Source organism: Anabrus simplex, chromosome 1 (assembly GCF_040414725.1).
Source record: "Anabrus simplex isolate iqAnaSimp1 chromosome 1, ASM4041472v1, whole genome shotgun sequence".
NCBI lineage: Eukaryota > Metazoa > Arthropoda > Insecta > Orthoptera > Tettigoniidae > Anabrus > Anabrus simplex.
In genome coordinates, this window is record NC_090265.1 from 1,364,945,515 (window position 1) to 1,364,967,192 (window position 21,678).

At 36.7% G+C, this 21,678-nt stretch overlaps 1 protein-coding gene across 1 annotated transcript in view; it reads left to right on the plus strand.

Annotated features, from left to right (window-relative positions):
* Positions 1-15,585, plus strand: part of LOC136858349 (glutathione S-transferase 1-1) — a 33,504-nt gene extending 17,919 nt beyond the window's left edge. The window contains exons 4-6 of the mRNA XM_067137823.2: positions 2,432-2,573; positions 4,970-5,134; positions 15,152-15,585. Coding sequence (XP_066993924.1) covers positions 2,432-2,573; positions 4,970-5,134; positions 15,152-15,298 — 454 coding nt within the window. The 3' untranslated portion in view covers positions 15,299-15,585. The remainder of the gene's footprint in view (positions 1-2,431; positions 2,574-4,969; positions 5,135-15,151) is intronic.
* The last annotated feature ends 6,093 nt before the right edge of the window (positions 15,586-21,678 follow it).

Consider the following 21,678-nt stretch of genomic DNA (forward strand, 5'->3'; position numbering starts at 1 on the left):
CTTAATCAACTCTTGTTCTATTCTAATCGCAAAAGTATTACGTGTGGAGGCCTAGCGAGCCTTTCATTTTCACACCCTTCATGGCCCTTGTCTTTCTTAAACTGATATCTTCATTTTTCAAAATGTTGGACCCCTTCCATTTTTTGCTTTCTGATTAGTGTTATGTAGAAGGTGGTTGCCTAGTTGTACTTCCTCTTAAAACAAAAATCACCACCACCATTCTTATCATAGTCGGTACAGTAAAACTGAATAAAACATAAATGATCAGAAACTGTGTTCTCTATAACTTTTGTTATGTAGTACTTTTCAACAAGACCAATAACATAGGTATTTAAAAATGAATTTTTAGGTACCTTCCCCAAGATTACCATTTCATCCAGTGTGAATAAAATTATTTATAGCCTAGACTGTAATTCTTTTTAGCCCAGACTTCATATACTGATTTTCATTAAATTCTATTTACCCATTTTCTTGTCCGGCTCCATGGCTAAATGGTTAGCGTGCTGGCCTTTGGTCAGAGGGGTCCCGGGTTCGATTCCCGTCAGGGTCCAGAATTTTAAACATCATTGGTTAATTTTGCTGGCACGGGGGCTGAGTGTATGTGTCGTCTTCATCATCATTTCGTCTGACTCGTTGGCTGAACGGTCAGCGTACTGGCCTTCGGTTCAGAGGGTCCCGGGTTCGTTTCCCGGCCGGGTTGGGGATTTTAACCTTAATTGATTTATTCCAGTGGCCCGGGGGCTGGGTGTATATGTTGTCTTCATCATCATTTCATCCTCATCATGACGCACAGGTCGCCTACAGGCATCAAATAGAAAGACCTGCACCTGGCGAGTCGAACCCGTCCTGGGATATCCCGGCACTAAAAGCCATACGACATTTCATCATCATTTCATTCTCATCACGACACGCAGGTCGCTTATGGGCGTCAAATCAAAGGACCTGCACCTGGCGATCCAAACATGTCCTCAGACACTCCCGGCACTAAAAGCCATAGGATACTTAATTTCATACCCATTTTCTCATGGCTCGGCGTTGATATGAATTTAGGAACAAGAACTCAAATTCATGAATATCTCTGTTATCATGACCAGTACAGTAAAAAGGTTTAAGACACAAATGATCAGGAATTTAATTCTATATACCTTCCAGTAGCGGCGCCTAGGGGCGCAAGGGGAGGGGGGGGGAGCAACTGCCCCCCGCCCCACCTTTTTGGAGGAAACATTATATTTTTAATTCCATTTTAGTCAGCTGAAACTAGGAACTATAGGAATTATTAAGAAAAGCAATTTGTACAAGTCCTGCTGTCTTATCAGCTAATTCTTTCCTTTATTTTATTTTTAACAAAATTATTAGCAGAAATACGCACAAAATGTCATTTGTCTCGGCTAACTGATGTGTTTAGTGCCATAGCAAGTAATGGAGACTTTGCATGTGCTGTGTAGAAGGGTAGCAAGGGTATATTCTTTTTGCCAAGGTCATGGACAAAGGTATGATTCACCCACTTGCCGCGCGCATCCGTCATTCTGGCAGTCGCTTTAGTTTCTATTATTTTCATGTTGTGTAAACAAATATTAAATCATTTTTAATTGTATAATCATGCTGTACTTCTATTTAATTGTAATACATGGGTACCGTAATATGTTTTCTTTGGTAGAAGTTTTATTGTATAGTACTGAGTCAAAGTCTCAACAAAATAAAATACTATTATTACCACACTTAAGTTGGTAGACTCTCAACCTTCACCTTCTGTCAAAATTCACTCAGAGAGCATACAAATCTTAAAATTTTGTAGCCTTTAATTCCTTTCAATTTTGATGTCAGGAACCTTTTTGTATTCTGTACCTACCTTATGAAATGTGAGACATGTTTCGTCTTTCATTGAAGACATCTTCAGTCATTGTACCTCCTCAAGGTTAAATCAGGCATGTGATTTATAATTAAAATATAATTATTAAGATTTAATATTAACATACTTAAAATAGGAGCACTAATAATAACGTAAATATTTGAGAATTAAATTTTAGGCCTTCCCCTAAACTACTCTTTCACTCAGTGTGAATAAAATTATTTATAGCCTAGATTGTAGTGGTTTATTCTCTAACTTAACGTACAGTATTTACTTTCATTAAATTCCCTTCAGCCAGTCAAGCAGATAGAGATGATGGAAATTTTGAAAAGTGCATTTCCTTGTTACTGTGGACCATCCTTTTTTTTTTTAATTCTGAACAATGTACAGATAAAACTCTTATTTTACATATATAGATGGATGACTTTGTATGGTTGCAGCAATTTCCATATCTATTTGTGTATGTATGTAATAGATGAGTGTTCATCTCTTTTACTAGTCATCATTTTACTACGGTTTGCAATGTTGGTATATAAATATTTTACACAATACTTTATGTCGTAATTTACTATATGTTATCAGCCGAGCCATACTGAGTTACCTGGTGCAGCAGTATGGAAAAGATGAATCTCTCTACCCCAAAGATGTTAAGAAGAGAGCCCAAGTAGACCAAAGATTGTATTTTGATATGGGAACACTCTACCAAAGATTTGCTGAGTATTATGTAAGTATATTATTTAGATTCTTTATCTTCCTCTAGCTTCTTGCAAAAGTCTGAGATATATAGTAATTTTTGAAGAACTTTGCTGTTTATATATTTGTGTCACTGTTCTGGGTCTAGAGCTAAAGTGTGGCTGTGGCAACACTACATCAGATCAGCTGTGAAGGCCATACTAGGCCATGCTAGAACCTTGTCTAGCTTACACATCATAGATTGTATATTAGAATTTTAAAAACAATAGGACTGTATTATAAAATAGGTACATTGTCTGAATTAAAGGAAAAAGTCACGATGATAAAATCAGCAGTACTTTTCTGACTGACAAAGAAAGGAACCCACACTCCATGTTACAATCTAAGAGCTATCTATGGCTCTAAGTTCACTTTACCATTTTGATCTAAACCCCATACTAAATGTCCTGTAATTTTAAAAAATAATTACATCTACTTGAACATAACTTCTTAGCTTGACTGAATACTATACTGTGGTCTTGGAATTTGTAATGCATCTATTTTATAAAATAACTAGCTGTATTACCTGGCTTTGCTCAGGCACTTCCTTGACTTTTTAATTTTAGAATTTGTATTAACTGTTTGAAATAATGTTTTTGTAGGTTTCTTTATTGTGACGTTGACTGATAGTTTATGAACTCTTTTGTATAATTTAGAGTTATTGTTATGTGCTTAATTTTTAGTTTTAATTTAAGATTGCAATTTCATGTTTAACTATTTTCTTGTGGCAGCCCAAATTGTTAGGAAAGTAGCTGATCATTACCAGAAAAGATAGAAATAAATTATAATTATATATTTATACCTTGTGCAATAGATATGATGTACATGATTCCAACTGCCACTGAGATTGGCACCAATCAGGCTAGGCACCCCAGAAACTGTGGACTAAAGACAAATATCAGTCATTTTAGACATATTCTTGTTCACCCCTTTACAACCTCCATGCCGGGCTGAGTGGTTCATACGGTTCATGCCCTCTCCTTCTGACTCCAACTTCGCAAGTTCGATCCTGGCTCAGTCCGGTAATATTTGAAGGTGTTCAAATATGTCAGCCTCATGTCGGTAGATTAACTGGCACGTAAAAGAACTCCTGCGGAACTAAATTCCAGCACCTCGGCATCTTCAAAAACAGTAGTTAATGGAATGCAAAGCCAGTAACATTATTATTCTCAACTCTCATGCCAATGGATGCTGAACGTGGCCTTAAATGGCATCCAGAGTGTCACAATTCATCTCAGTGACCTCAAAAGCCATGGATTCAACACTAATATTGATTTTTGCTTATTTTTATATATCATCCCTCCCCCTGGGGCGTTAATCATGTCTTACCACCACAGTAATTTTGCAGATACTAAGTCATGTGAGTACCAAGTTTGGTTGAGAACTATGCAGGAACATACACACATCCATAATAACAATATAATTGGTCTGTTATTGGACATTATACATCTTCCAGCTAACTCATTTCTGTTGCCAGTGGTTTGTCCCGGTGTGCCAAATTTTGGCTCATCAGTTGGTAACTAACACACCTGCCTTGCATACCTTGGAGGCCACTGCATAGGCTATTTAGAGCCACCGGCAATGCCAATGCACTATGAGAGACTTTGCCTCTTTTTCTAGTTACCAACTGATGAGCCCAAATTGGCACACTGATGTGAAATGCTGGCGACAGGAATGAGTTAGCTGGAAAATTTATGATGTCCAATAGTGGACCAATTATATTGGTATTGTAAATTTACTCATTTGGGACAAATATTTCAGGTTCTCTATGGGAACTGGATTTTTTGAAAGAAAAAAAAAAAGACAAAGTCTCTCATAGTGCATTGGCAATACCGGTGACTCTAAGTAGCCTATGCAGTGGCCTCCACAGTTTTCCCCTCTTCATTATTCTGCATGTCACCTGCTTCTACCACTTCTCGCGGCCTGAGAGAGGGCGTTACCCTCTGAGTGGCCCGCCCCGCCCTCCAGGTGCGGAATGAAAACACCTTGTTGTTGCCGCCGCCGCCTCCACAGTATGCACTAGTCATGTGTCTTGGTAGGTGTACTAGTTACACCAACTGATGAGCCCAAATTGGAACACTGGGGTGAAACGCTGGCAACAGAAACGAGTTAACTGGAAATTCTATAATGTCCAATAATGAACCAATTGTATATTGGTATTATAAATTTACTAATTTGGAATAAATATTTCAAGTTCCCTATCGGAATTGATTTCTACAACACATCCATAATCTAAGTCATTTTGAACATTTCCTTTTTTCACCCCTTTTCACCCTTCATGCTGATGGTGGCTGAACATTAAAAACTAATACTGAAGCTATGATACTGAAATTAAATATACATATTTGAAATAAGGGATTCTTTTAAAGTGATAAATGATTTTTCTAGTATCCTGTGGCCTTTGCTGGTGCTGATTATGATCCTGCCAAATTGAAGAAACTAGAAGAAGCCTATGAATTTCTGGATAAATTTCTTGAGAACCAGGAATGGGTAGCTGGCAATAACCTCACTATTGCTGATTTTGCTGTTGTTTCTTCTGTGTCGACTGCTGATGTAAGTTCAGTTGTAGACGTCTACTTAACTAATTTAGTGAATTTTCTAATGGAAGTTTCTTTATTGCTACAATTTATTGATTTAAATCACAGACTGTATCAGCACACTTTGTCAAAATTTATGAAATCCAGAAATGGCTTTTGGAAACTGTATTCCATTTTCAGTGGATGTAGTAAAAATTAAAATATTTTAAAATATACCAAAATTTGTGTGCCATCACGATTTTTAAAATGTTCAGGACAACTGTGCTTGTTGTGACAGGAATGACTGAACAGCTGCTACTCAAGTGTGCTGATAGACTGTTTTAATTCAATGATGATTATTGGCTCTTCTTTAGCTTTCTATTGGATGTATAACCATGATTTTAGGATCAAACCATACAGAATAATAACCCTTTGTTTTGAACCAAGAAATATATCTGTGCCCTGTAGGTAAAGGGTACTGTCAATTTAAGATATTATCAAAATTTATTAGGATCAACCTATTCAATACAATAGAATTTACAAAGTTAGGACTTACATCCTATTAAACTAAAATTTGAAGGGACGTGTTTTGCCCTTTAAAAGGGCATCATCAGCCTTTTTACACTCATACTCAAAGATAAAAATCAGGATCCTGATTGTCATGGTAAAAAATATAATATGAGAATATAAGATTAGAGTGAAATTATACAATGTGAGAAATTGTTAAGAGTTCTTCAGTAATAATTTACAATTAAAAACTTCATTTAAAATGTTTGCAAAAAGAAAGTTGAAGTTGGTATGATATTACACTAGTAATTTTAAAATGATTTTATAAATTAGACAAACTAGGCCTTAACCACATAAATAAGAAGGTCTATGGCTAAAGTTGCCATATCAAAGTTCAAGTGAAATTCGGCTGGAAGCAACTTGATTTACATGTTGAAGAGAAGGTTAGTGGAACTTAGTAGCCGCTTGTGATGACATTGAAACTTTCTTGTTGAAAAGTCGTAATATTTAACTGTAGTATGGCGCTATGTAGATCAGGATCCTGATTTTTATCTTTGAGTATGAGTGTAAAAAGGCTGATGATGCCCTTTTAAATTTTAGTTTAATAGGATGTAAGTCCTAACTTTGTAAATTCTATTGTATTGAATAGGTTGATCCTAATAAATTTTGATAATATCTTAAATTGAGGTACATTTCAATACGGACCAAATATGAAATTTGTAACATGTAAAGGGTACTGTGTCGATAATATGGAATTTAACACGAGAGCAAAGAGAATATTTTTTCTTTGCTAGTTTCGCTTGCATATTTTAAAATGAAAAGCTTTATAAATTTCTTCCACTTCATAATACAAATATTTTACAACTTTTCAACACCCACTTCTCAAATTTTGATTTTTGTCATTCATTTTGGAAATATACTGGACTTGGTGATTTTTTACTTCAAAAACTAGAAAACAAAATCAGAAAAGCACTATGTCATGATTTGGTAACGTAACATTATAAAATCATAAATAAGACAGTAATTGTTACTTGAAACCCAATTTAGAACATTTTTATATAACTGAAATACATTTCTAAGTATAAAAGTATGAAATTTAATTACAACTGTTGCTGCTGTTGTTGAGAACTATTGTTTTGTTCTATTCCTGACAGAGAAGAGCATTATACACAAAAACAGAAACAGAAATGTTCTTCATAATGAAAAGCATTGAGAAAGCAAACAATGAAATAAACAATCAAAGAACCTAAAATGATTAAAGAATGAACATAAATCATATATCATACAGTACCGAGCTCGATAGCTGCAGTCGCTTAAGTGCGGCCAGTATCCAGTATTCGGGAGATAGTAGGTTCGAACCCCACTGTCGGCAGCCCTGAAAATGGTTTTCCGTGGTTTCCCATTTTCACACCAGGAAAATGCTGGGGCTGTACCTTTATTAAGGCCACAGCCGCTTCCTTCCCACTCCTAGCCCTTCCCTGTCCCATCGTCGCCGTAAGACCTATCTGTGTCGGTGCGACGTAAAGCAACTAGCAAAAAAAAAAATATCATACTGCACCCACTCATACCTCAGTCCGAACCAGCATTTGTTACAAGGGGTGTTAAGGTTCATCTGTGACATATGAAAAATGATCAACAACAACAACAAAAATCAAATATCTATTCTAATAAGGCACTCAGGTAATACAAATGAGGGCGAATGGGTCATGCAAAAATTTAGAGGGGTATGGGCTCACTCACATTAAATCTAGATTGGGGGGTGGGGGCTGAGAAGGGAGGCTCCACAACAGGACTGGGTAGATAACTTAATTGATCATCTTAGGCAGGACCAGCTACATACATACATTTTAATTATAGATTGTTATGCTGCCACAATCCTCTATTTATTACTAGTTCTGTGGCCTTGTTTAGTTCTATACCTCATATCTCTGAATCATTAGAAACTGAGTCTAACTATCGCCATCTTGGTCTCCCTCTACTTCTCTTACCCTCCATAACAGAGTCCATTTTTCTCCTAGGTAACCTATCCTCGTCCATTCGCCTCACATGACCTCACAACTGAAGCCAGTTTATGCATACAGCTTTATCCATCGAGTTCATTCCTAACTTATCTCCTCATTCTGAGTAACCTCTTGCCATTGTTCCCACCTGATTGTACCAGCAATCATTCTTGCTACTTTCATATCTGTTACTTCTAACTTATGAATAAGCGTTCACTCCTGTAAAGCAAAATTGGTCTGGAAACAGCCCGATGTAAAGATAGTTTTGTCCTTGTTCCTTCCATTCTTTTTACATGCCCATACCACCTCGGTCTTGAACATTCTACTCTCTCTCACTCCGAATACACCTAGTTTCCCTTATATTATTGCATTTCTTGTTTGGTCCTGTCTTGTCTTGGTCAGCATACTTCTTAGGATTTTCATCTCACTTGCCTGGATTTTACTTCCCTCTGCTTTGGTCATTAACCACGTTTCAGCATCATACATCAACATTTGTTGAAAGTACTGATAGTTCTTGTACATGATTTTCTAGCATTGTATTGGCACTTTCTTACTCCATAACAGTCCTCCCACACTCTGGTGAAACCCTCCAGCCAACTGCACTCTTCTGCCATTCTTCCATCTTCCCGTATCACGCTCCCAAAGTACTAAAATAATCTTGTTACCTCTAGAGTAGAACCACAACAGATAACAGTCACCGTAATGTAACAAAGTCCACAAGGTTTTGTAGTAGCAGTCAAAGGGATGCACTATCATTCAAATATTATGAAAGAAACAAATCAACTCCTCAAGATTTTGGATTGACGTCCCTTTTGTCTAAAACCCTCATAAATACAAACTACTACCAACGGAAAATCTGATCGTAAAAACAAGACTAGTTCAATGAAACTAATTTATTCAACATTTTACTGTTCAAAACTATTAAATTATAGTAGCAAGCCTCAACATTAAAACGTGAGGCTGAATTCCAACGTATCCAAGATTTTAATCTTCAGACTCCAATAAGTTTTAACTATAATTACGACTCAAATTTTAACATAGAAGTCAAGTTACAATTGTTTTTAATAAACTAGAACTTTGAGAAAACAATTTTAGCCAAATTTTCAACATTTGAAGATACTGTGTTTTGGACGTCAATATCTTTAGAATTAACGGTTATTCCAATTTTAGTATAGTCATTCATATTGTTAAACTATTAATGTGTTCACAAATTCCTAAGTATATATATTTTATTACTTAATTTTAGAATTATAATTAAGCACAAATTTGTCAAAGCAAATTAAATATGACAGGTCTTAACCTTGAGATGATTATATAGGCTGAGGATGCTTGAAATTCAAGCGAAACATGTCCCTATAAAATAGTGTTGTAGCATTATTATCTAACAACATAAAACCAATTGTATTGAAAAGGTGGAATAAAAATCACAATATTGTAAGTATATTATAGCAAATTCAATACGGGTCTAATCATGAGATTAGTTACATGTAATAAGTGGTATGTTCCGAGCCGTCAGCAGAGAGATGGCGTGGAATGATATTAGTAGACGAATAAGTTTGAGTGGCGTCTTTAAAAGTAGGAAAGTTCACAGTATGAAGATAAAGTTCGAATTCAAGAGGACAAATTGGGGCAAATATTCATTTATAGGAGGGAGAGTTAGGGATTGGAATAACTTATCAAGGGAGATGTTCAGTACATTTCCAATTTCTTTGAAATCATTTAAGAAAAGGCTAGGAAAACAATAGATAGGGAATCTGCCTGGGCAACTGCCCTAAATGCAGATCAGTATTGTTTGATGTTCCATATGTTAGCCTGTTCTTGAACTTCCTCTTGACTTTCACCTAACACCACAGTGTCATCAGTAAATGCCAGTAACCACACTTTTAGTGTATCTGACCCAGTCCTCTTTTTGATTTCTTTGAGTATTTCATCCAAGATGGTAATGAATAGGGGAGGTGATAGCACACTCCCATTCCTTTTCTAACTTTGAATTCTTCTTTCTCTCTTTCTTTGAACCAAACTTTACAGGTGCATTTGCGATCTTGATCAATTTATGTGGACCTTTTGACCTTCTGCAAGGTCAACCACATCCTATCTCTGCGAATACGATCATATGCTTTCTTCAAGTTGATAAAGGTTAGAATTTGATTTTTGTTGTATTCCCTGTATTTTTTCACAATGTGTCACATTGCAAATATCAGGTCCACTCCTAAATCCTTGTTGTTCCTCTTTTAGTTAAGATTCCAGCAGTAACCTTAATCTGTTGTCTAGAATTCTATCAAACAATTTTCTTAACATGTGGAGTCAGGATAAATCCTCTGTAGTTGCCACAATCTTTCCAGTTTCCTTTCTTAAATATAGGGACAATAATTCCCTTTTCCTAATATTCTGGAATTTTCTTCTTTCTCCAGCTGCTTTATACAGCCTACTTAACCAGTATATTCCCAAATTTCCAGTAGTATGAATAAATTCTATACTTCTTTCATCCATTCCTGGGGATTTCCCATTTATCATCTTCCTTAGTGCTCATTCTCTTTCCACCACAGCAACTACTTCTTCTGCTTTCTTCTTACTGCTAAGCCTTCCATAGATTTCTTCAGCTTTTTCCACAAATGAGTCCTTAAAATCTTTTCATTCTTCTTCTATGCCTCTTATTTCTGATTTTGGGATCTCGGCTTTTAACTTTTTCAAATAAGTCTGTTTATTCTCCTCCTCTTTCAATTTCCATACCTTAATTCTTCTTTATCTAATTTCCTTTATTACTGACATTTTTGTGATTCTTAACTTTGCAATTATTATCTTGTGGTCTCTGTCCAATACCTTTTCTGGCATTATTTTGACATCTAGTAGTTCCTTCCTTTTTCTTTTCTCTATAAGAAAGTAATCTACAAGTGACTCCGTTCGTATTTCTCCCCAGCCATATCTTATAAGTTTTATTGAGTTACTTTTCCTGAACTGCATGTTTCCCTGTCATCTCATTTCTCTCACAAAAGTCCAATAATTTCTCACTGTTGCTGTTTCTACTTCCATACCCATAGGACCCATTTTTAAGTTTATTTGTTACAATTTGCTATACGTTACACTGACACAGATAGGTCTTATCGCAATGATGGGCTAGAAATGGAAAGGAAGTAGCCATGGCCTTCATTAAAGTACAGCCCCAACCAGTTCTTCTACTCCATCATAATCTCTCCATATCAATTCCAATTCTTCTCAGCCTCTGAAAAACTTGTTTCTGCTTCCCAGATTCATCATAAGGGTCTTAAACTACTGTAAAATTAAATTTAAAAATTTTAAAAAATTCCTTTTACTGCAGCTAGATCACAAAGTAAATTTGAAACTTTTTGCAATTTAACTTTGTGATGTTATATCCAGAAATGAATTCATATTTTGTTCAAAATTTCACTTATTTTGAATGTATGAATGAATGAAAATCTACAACCTATTTTCCAGTCTTTGACTGGGTCAACGATGTAATGAACGAACCAGATACAGGCTATTATTACAATGGGGTCACCACTCCCAAGGTGATATTAATGACTGATAAATGGTATGAAATGATAGTGGAGAGTGTTGCTTGAATGAAAGATGACAGGGAAAACCAGAGTACCCGGAGAAAATCCTGTCCCGCCTCCGCTTTGTCCAGCACAAATCTCACATGGAGTGACTGGGATTTGAACCATGGTATCCAGCGGTGAGAGGTCGACGTGCTGCCATCTGAGCCACGGAGGCTCACTTCACTTATTTTATTCTTTAAATTTAATTGTTGGTCAGTTTAACGTGTTTTGTATGTAAGAACAGAACTATTTATCACATTTTATTACAGTCTCAATCTGTAAAATCAGTACAATCTAACAGTAGTACTATACAAAACATTTGAATTATGAATGATTCCCAAACAAAACTAAATTACACAAGTTTCAAGTGGTAAAAAAAAATACCCTGTAAACATTAAAGATGATTTACACCATAATCATTTATGGCATAAAATGTATATAGATTTACCACAGGAGCATGAGACAAATAAAATTAAGGAGCAGGCAAGGTAAGGGGAAAAATAGACTGCAGAATTAAAAGTAAATTTAAGCTCTTTAAGTAGGCTTTTTTAATCGTGAAATTACCAGCATTTCGCACCAGTGTAGCAGTGGGTTCATCAGTTGGAATGCTTCACCTTTCCAAGACGCTGGCGCTAGTGCGCCGTTGAGACACCACTGCAAGCCTCTTATGTAGGACAATGCAGTGACAGTGCACTAGGGGAAGCATGTACCTCCACTTGAATAAATGCCTGCCTTTTGCCTATATAAAAAAGTAAGGTTCTTAGAAGGAAACCCTGATTTAATTTCATCGATTCCAAATGTTAACCCTTTCCCACGGACTATCTTATACTCACTGTCTGGCAATACCTAGAGTAATAATTTGCTTGTCTGGTATAGTTGTGGAGTACCTTTGCTAAATAATTTATTCTGTACAAACCACTTAAGTTATAGCTTTCAAATTTTGTAACAATGGAAAATACTGTATAGTAATTCTAAAATGATACAATGAGATCACCTAATTACATGCAGGATCCCCTCCTGTTCAGAATGATACATCAAGAAGCATCCAATATGGTGCATAATGTTAAATTGCTCGTTCTTAAAGTCAGTCTGAATTGCTCGACTTGATGGGGCTCTTATTTTCTTGGTAATGCAGAGAATGCAGTAATTTACCCTGGATCCCCCAATTTATTTCCATTTTCGGGATCCTTTGGATGAAGATATTTAGATAGCAAATCTTACTTCCTCTCATACATAGGCCTACAAATTATAAACAAATTTTCACTGAATGGGATTGCAAGATAAACTGACATTAGCTGGAAAATTATGTAATTACATAGAGGCCCATAGACTGAAACAGAATTAAGTGGAGAATTAAATCTGATAATTATGTTTTATACAAGTAGGCCTAATATTTTAAAAGGAGATGGTACATGAATGAACATTTCCTGTCCTGTGCCGTCTTTCGATTTCCCTCAAATTCATATACTGTCCCACACCACTTTTATTATCATACCTACAACTTAAAACTCACTACCATTGCATTCGTCAACATATTAATTTAATTTGTAACAAATATCCTCTGCATTCAATTGGTTATGTGCAGCCATGTTGCTACAATGTGTTTACATTCAGTCAGCTGTCTGTTCTACCTAAGAAAATGTATAAAAGGATACTTTATTTTAGGATTCTGTGCATGCCAGTTGTATCTAGGAAGCAAGGGAATTCACTGGTTTGAAAATCGAGTACGCTTCACTACGCAACCCGTGGGAAAGAGTTAAAACAGTTAAGTTCTTTAAGTCTTTAGGCTTTTACAATCATGAAATTACCAGTGTTTCGCCCCAGTGTAGCAGTGGGCTCATCAGTTGGAATGCTTCACCTTTCCAAGACGCTGGTGCTAGTGCGCTGTTGAGACACCACTGCAAGCCTCCTATGTAGGAGTAAATTATTTCCCCATCATAAAATTTCTACCAAAAAAGGATTAGATATTTTATTTGCACCACTGAAGAGGACACACACGAAATTACATTTTTGAGAAAATAAATTATTGATAGTAATGTTTAATTTGTCTTTCTGGAAAATGGGCATGCACCTAAGGCAGAAAAAGTATATGTTTGAAAGATTGTGCCAGGACACTGATTTTTAAATTGGCCTCAGAACCTACTTATAAATTTACATGATCAGATTCATCATCATCATCATCATCATCATCATCATCATCATCTGTTTACCCTCCAGGGTTGGCTTTTCCCTCGGACACAGCGAGGGATCCCACGTCTACCGCCTCAAGGGCAGCGTCCTGGAGCTTCAGACTCTTGGTCGGGGATACAACTGGGGAGAATGACCAGTACCTCGCCCAGGCGGCCTCACCTGCTATGCTGAACAGGGGCCTTGTGGAGGGATGGGAAGATTGGAAGGGATAGGCAAGGAAGAGGGAAGGAAGCGGCCGTGGCCTGAAGTTAGGTACCATCCCGGCATTCGCCTGGAGGAGAAGTGGGAAACCACGGAAAACCACTTCCAGGATGGCTGAGGTGGGAATCAAACCCACCTCTACTCAGTTGACCTCCCGAGGCTGAGTGGACCCCATTCCAGCCCTCATACCACTTTTCAAATTTCGTGGCAGAGCCGGGAATCGAACCCGGGCCTCCGGGGGTCCGGGGGTGGCAGCTAATCATGCTAACCACTACACCACAGAGGCGACATGATCAGATTCACCCTGTAAAATTGTAATATACTGTAATTAGATATGGACAGCGTCAAAACAGGGTTAACTATGGACTTGCAAATGAAGAGTAGTATTTAAGATATTTGTATGAAAGTAAATAACATAACTTAAAATTTCTGCAGCCGAGATACTTGTCGGCAACTGAAGTTACTTCACAAGTGCAGCACACATGAAAAATATCTTCTGACAGTGACAATTGTTGGTACTGTGCACTACAACCAGTTCATCCAGAACTTAAAATACTGATCAACAATGGGTAGGAAAGGGCTAGGAGTGGGAAGGAAGTGACCATGGCCTTAATTAAGGTACAGCCTGGTGTGAAAATGGGAAACCATGAAAATTATATGACCTAACCAGTTCGTTTCCTCCATCATGATCTCGCCTTATCAATCCCAATTCTGATGTTATGGTGCCACACCAACATTTCCTATTATGGAAAAAATGTAAATAATCGGATTCACACCACCTGATTGGAATCACCTCATTTTATGGCATAATTTTACAGTTAACTTGAAGTATGCACCACAACATATACTGAGTTGGTAGAATTAGTAGAGTTAATATATGACTGGAAAGCATATAAGTTGATTTTAAACTAGTCTACATATGGTATTAGCAATTGGAGTAGCAGATGAAGGTTTGGGGAATTAACATTTAAATCCTCAGTCCCTATAAGTGAAGTCCCTCTTCACGAGGGGTAGTATGTGCCCTGCTTTTTGGGATAATTGCCTTCATTCTTACTCCAAGTACAATAATGGCAGTCGCACTTGCTAATACTAATAGTATCAGACATGATAATATAGCTCTAGAGCTAATAACATTAAGCAAACAGGACCATCAAAACAAACTACTACAGTTACATTATACTTTATTTCACCGTAACTGTGTGAGACAATTATTTGAACTATATTTAATCCTGAAATTTCTCTTCTGTAAGGGGTCCAAGGTGTAATTTATGGCCTGGTCATGGTTTTAACCACATCCAGTTAATTCTTCTGGCTCAAGAACTGAGAGGTTGTGTTTGTTCCAACACACTCTTCTTCATATACCTATATGCAATAGTGAATAGATCCCTCTACACAAGGTTGGCATCACGAAAGGTAAAGTCCATATGTGTAACATGGTTCATACCAGCAACTCCACCAGGATGGGCGGGGGGAAGTAGTAGTATTAGAAGAAGGAAAAGAAGAAGAGTATACTGTATTGAATATCTTTCTTTCTTTTTTCACATTAATTTTTAATTGCCTGCTTTTGAAATGATAATTTCACTTCCCTTTTCTTTTCAGATTTTGGGTTTTGACATCAGCAGATATCCTAATGTGTCCAAGTATTTTGCAAGAGCTAAGGCAACAATGAAAGGTTACGATGAGGCTAACCATTCAGGGTGCTTGGAGTTTAAGAAGATGTTTGAAAATCTTACTTCAAAGAAGTGAAGTGTTCTGTGTTGTTTCCATGTACTACAAAACATTTTGACTACCTTTCAGTATTACTGTATATTTCAGTTTTTAACGAGAAAAGAGCCTATTTGGCACTCATTTTAGAAAGAGTCCAGATATCATCTTGTAACAAGATCATTTTGAGATCATTTGAACTCTAGACATTACAAAAGTATGTGTAAAACCAGTAGATGAACAATTCAATTGCATTTTAGAGTGGGTATGTTATATCTTTGTATGGCACAGTTAATATGTCATTAAAATGATTATGTACGTAATACTAATGTCTCAGCTAAATGTTATTGTTTTATGCATCACAATATTATTTTATAAAAAATACAGTGGAACTTTGATTCTTTGTTTTTGGAGGGACCACAGGGAAAAAGCGTACAATGCAGAAAAACAGAAAATCTGGGAACAAATTAAATTCATTAACAATTTGGCTAAACATCACAATAACGAAATATGTATAATTATAATCTTATAAACACTTCTAAACCAAGCCAAACTACAGAACTAATGGGCCTTGGCCTACCAAGCAACCGCTGCTCAGCCCAAAGACCTGATGATTATGAAGTGATGCATGATCAGTGTGACAAATCCTCTTGACCGTTATTCCTGGCTCTCTAGAACCTGGTCACCATCTCATCGTTAGATAGCTCCTTAATTAATTGTAATGACATAAGCTGAGTGGACCTTGAATCAGCCCTCATATCCAGGTAAAAATGCTTGACATGGCCAGGAATTGAACCTGGAGCCTCCAGGTGAGATGCAGGCAAGCTAGACTATGGGGCCAGGTTCAAGCATGAATTACATGAGTTAAAAATCTTGATACTTTATTCAGTTTTACCATGCAAAATTTGTCAGTTTCCCTTAAAAACTTCTTTCAGGTCAACAACTTTGATCAGCCAAGCTCATTGAAATGTATCTAGATAATAAATAACACCAACCCAAACAACAATTGATCATGAGTATAAAATCATTTTCAATTCACTAATCTAATTAAATAAAGCACATCTGATACAAAAGTGCCCATCATGATGGCGAAATCCCTATATTTTTATTTTCCATTGTAATTTGGTTGCCAGTATACTGTTTGCAGTAAGTTTCTGGAAGTCTTTTACTGCATAAATTAGGGCTACATAGACTTTTAAAGGTTATGTTGAACTCAATAATATGGTTTTGAATGTAAATATCAATTCTCAAAATTTGCAAATGCATTATATTCAATTCTGCCTGACACTAATTAGAAGTAAATTGGAAAGAGGAAAAAGAATAATTCAGAACTTCAATAATTTTGATTTATTCATGACCTTGAGCTCAGCTGGAAAGTGCACTGAGACACTCTCTGCACAAGCCAGTATGAGTGGGAAATGATACAAACTTTTCAAATGTTATGCAGCACATAAAAAAAAAATGACTGTAGTCTATATGAGGACATTTTAACATTAAAAATGTTAACATAAAAATCCATCTCATATTGGGATCAAAACAGTAATAGGCAATCCCAGGACCTCCCATGGCTTTATATGTAAGATGCAACTTCTGTTCTGGTCTCGAGAACATAAGTGTGTCCGATCATACTAAAACGCTAGATTTGTGTTAGGAAGGAACAATTTTGATTCCTGTCTGAAAGCCCAGTGACTATAAAGTGCCCTGAGTAAACAGCCAAAAACCTGTTTGATGATACAATAGAAAAAAGTAAAAGATAAACGGCTAACCCTGGATGTAATGTAGATGATTTACAAGTATGAACATTTGATGAAAATCATTCTGTCTTTCAAGTAGAGCTATCATAATGTGCTCTGTCTCCTTAAAGTTGTTGTGGCCACACTTGACGCTTTACAATTTCTGTTGTTTCCCAAAGTAATACCAGCTGAATGCTATGCTATGATGCCCTTATGCAAGTTCACTGCCAATACCTTTTCCTGTACAGTACTAACTAATTATCGCAATGACAGGATGTTCATATAAAGATCCATAAGTAGGTCATAGCCATCCTTTCGTGAGCAATCATTACATTTCTTGAAAAATGTTTGATCCATTTAGCATTGATGGGACTGAAATTTCAGGACAGTTGATGCAGAAAAGTGTTTCTTCAAGAAACGGACAATATGGGATCTTTAAAACTTGATTTAATTAAGATGCTAGCAGGACCCTGTAATTTGAATGAATAATCCGGGAAAACGTAGTTTCCAGGAACGGATAAACAAGGTTCCACTGTATAGTACATCTAAAAGGAAAGAAATATAATGCCTGTGAATCAGCTGCATATTTTTCTTTTGCATCATATTATTGTAATCTCCTCACAGTCGAAACTTTTAAGGGTCCATTCAGCAGTAATTCAATTACTGAACTGTCATACATTTTCTGATTGAAACATATGGATGGTTTGAGGATGGCTTCTCTCTATATGACTGTCCTTGGGACTCTGAACTGTTTCTGCTAAGATGGATGTCTACTGAGAGTTCAGTAGGCTCAGCACTGCATTAATCTTAATTCACTTGATGATGCAACAGCATACATACATACATACATACATACATACATACATCTTCATTATCAGATTTGGGAAGAATAAAGTAATCAAATTACTTGTAACAATTACTTTTTCAGTAATTTCTAGTTGTAATTGTTACTTTTCACAAAGTTTAATTCTAACTCCTAAGTTAGTTCTTGAAGTAAAACTGTAATCATTACATTTTAGCAATCATTACATTCTAGCCATTGATGTACATCATATCGAGGATTTGGCAACTTTAGAGCCCCAGCACTCGCACCAAAGGTATAAGGCAGAGGCTACAATATTCACTCCATTTACACACAGCTTATTGTGGTTACTAGTTTAGATTTATACGATCTTGTATTATGTGTTCAAAACAGAGCCAGAATTAACATATGATAGCAAAGGTGTTAAGGCATTTCCATTCCTCATTTTGAATTAATTGACTCTGAAAATAATTAAAATATTAATGTGAGATGTGAACTTTGCTTGGGAGCATACATTCTGAAAAATTGTTTAGTCTTACTTAGTAATGATAGCCACTTAACGTCCCTATGCTAAAAAGCATCAAATGGAGTAATGTCTTTTTCCTTGCAACTCTGGTATCGTTCCCACCCCATGGAACAAAAAATGCAGTCTGTGATTTAATAGTAATCTTACTGATTACTTGTTGACAAAGTAGTTAGTAATTGCAATTGAGTAAAATATTTCCCAGGTAACTGTAATTCAGCTCAGTTACTATTATTTTGTACTTCTTTTTCTTTTTTCTTTTTAAAAATACTATTTATTCAGGGCATCAACCTAAGAAACCTTCTGCCCCTACTTTACGCCATATGTTATGAACCTGCGTGTATTTGGAAATGGTGGAATTGTAAAGTGTTGAAACCGGGCGAGTTGGCCGTGTGCGTAGAGGCGCGTGGCTGTGAGCTTGCATCCAGGAGATCATGGGTTCAAGCCCCACTGTCGGCAGCCCTGAAGATGGTTTTCCGTGGTTTCCCATATTCACACCAGGCAAATGGTGGGGCTGTACCTTAATTAAGGCCACGGCTGCTTCCTTCCAACTCCTAGGCCTTTCCTCTCCCATCGTCGCCCTAAGACCTATCTGTGTGGCGTAAAAGCAACTGGCAAATAAAGTGTTGAATGCGAGGAAAGGAACATTAAGGACGACACAAATACCCAGTCTCCAGGCCAGGGATATTAATCATTTACAATTAAAATCCCCTGGCCCAGCCAGGAATCGAACCAGGGCTGCTGGGTGACAGGCAGACGAGTTGCCCCCTACACCGTGGGGTCGGACTATTTTGTACTTACCCATCACTGTTCATTATAGACTGTTATGCTTACCATTGTACAATCTGTAAACCTGTGTGAATTTACTAAATACTGCTACAATTTTCTATTTGTAACTAGTTCTGTGGCCTCATTTAGTTCTATACCTCTTATCTTTAAATCATTAGAAACTGAAGCTAACCATAATCGTCTTGGTCTCCCTCTACTTCTCTTACCTTCCATGGCCAAGTCCATTGTTCTCCTAGGTAATCTATCCTCCTCCATTTGCCTTACATGACCCCGCCACTAAAGCTGCATAATGCATACAGCTTCATCAATAGGGTTCATTCCTAACTTAGCCTTAAACTCCTCATTCTGAGTACTCTCCTGCCATTGTTCCCACCTGTTTGTACCACCCATCATTCTTGCTACTTCCATGTCTGTTACTTCTAACTTACTAATAACATATCCTGAGTCCACCCAGCTTTCACTCCCTTAAAGCAAAGTTGGTCTGATTTCCTAACGAACAGTGTTCTGTTATGTGATTAATGCTGAATGTTCCGTACACGTGAAGTCATGACATAGTTGCATAAATAATGGTAGTACTCGGTCTAATCCCTCAAATATAATATTTTCAACAATCTGCAATGACTACGTACATCATCAGCTATTCGAAATTTTACTGGGCTAACAAAATCATAATACTCAAATGTAAACAAATCTGAGTGGCACCTAACAAATTGTTTTCCCAATGGAATAACTTTACATAATATAATACAAACAAATACAAACTTCAAAAGTCTTGGGTTCAGATCGAACCCTCACCCGTATACACAAACTCATCGCACCAAAGGGGAACACCCTTGTTGACACTGAATGACATCACAACACAATACATACTAAGCACACACGAGAAATACAAAATTTATATACACAATACATGTGAAGCACTAGTCATCTCTCACAACGATGTGAGTGTTGAATGCGAGGAAAGGAACATTAAGGACGACACAAATACCCAGTCTCCAGGCCAGGGATATTAATCATTTACAATTAAAATCCCCTGGCCCAGCCAGGAATCGAACCAGGGCTGCTGGGTGACAGGCAGACAAGTTGCCCCCTACACCGTGGGGTCGGACTATTTTGTACTTACCCATCACTGTTCATTATAGACTGTTATGCTTACCATTGTACAATCTGTAAACCTGTGTGAATTTACTAAATACTGCTACAATTTTCTATTTGTAACTAGTTCTGTGGCCTCATTTAGTTCTATACCTCTTATCTTTAAATCATTAGAAACTGAAGCTAACCATAATCGTCTTGGTCTCCCTCTACTTCTCTTACCTTCCATGGCCAAGTCCATTGTTCTCCTAGGTAACCTATCCTCCTCCATTTGTACACACACCGTGAGACTGTAAATCATTGTGATGTGTCCTTGCGGGGAGACCTTTTGACTTACTTCCCCAACTAATTTAGATATACTTCGGAATATGTGACCCGAATTTCTTTGATTTATTATTATTTTTGCATATAAGGTAATTCATAATTCATCTCTCAATTCATAAGCCTCCGCATGTGTACAAACACGATCTGACATCAAATATCTTACACCGTGAGTCCTGACTTCAAATCTTCCTAATTTTGCCATCTGATGCAAGTGGCAGCAAACATTTTCTTATCTACGCACACAATCTTACACACGGCTGGCCCGATATTAATGAAATAAACACAAAAATTTGAATATCAAAACACCAGCTATTATTATTATTATTATTATTATTATTATTATTATTATTATTATTATTATTATTATTATTATTATTATTATTGATCCTTTAAAATGGGCCTAATCTATACCTGATGTGCCTATGTGATTTACATAGTTATAAATTCACCACTTTATACTTACATCATGACAACAGAAACACACATGTTAATTAAAAGGAAAACATGCACACTGTTAATTTCACATGATTCAAGGCATAACGGGCCCTACAGTTATCAAAATACATGTTAAACAAACACAATAAAAATGAAATAGTCCCTAGCTAAATATTTCATTGGAGGTCATGGTTCAGTTCTTTGGGAGATCCTCACAGCTGCATTTTTTCTTTCGCACAACATGAGATACACTAATACTATTCAGCATACATGATAGGTCTGCCGGTTTTATACCAGTCTCCCATCCCCCCTACATCATCTATCTCAAAAACTAAACACAATACTCATTATATTGAAAACAACTACAGAGATACGTAAGCCCCAAATGAAATGGAAGGAAAAACAAATTTGCCCACAACTAAATTTACCCATATTTACAAGTTAAGTCACTCAGACATGTTACACAACAAACTCTGTGCCATGCCTTGACATATTTACATTTAAATAAACTAACATCCCTGTCAGTTAATGGCTACAGCTTTGTAAACAATTATCCGTACCGCAAGTCATGCATAAAAGAATGGTATTACTCAACTTTATTGTCCCTGGATAACTCCTTGGTCAGCTAGGGTGGCCCATTCTCTGGATTTAGTGCTGGTTCATGTCGATGTTGATGACCATTGATTCCTTCTGCTGTCTGCAACAGTTACTTTCCATCGGC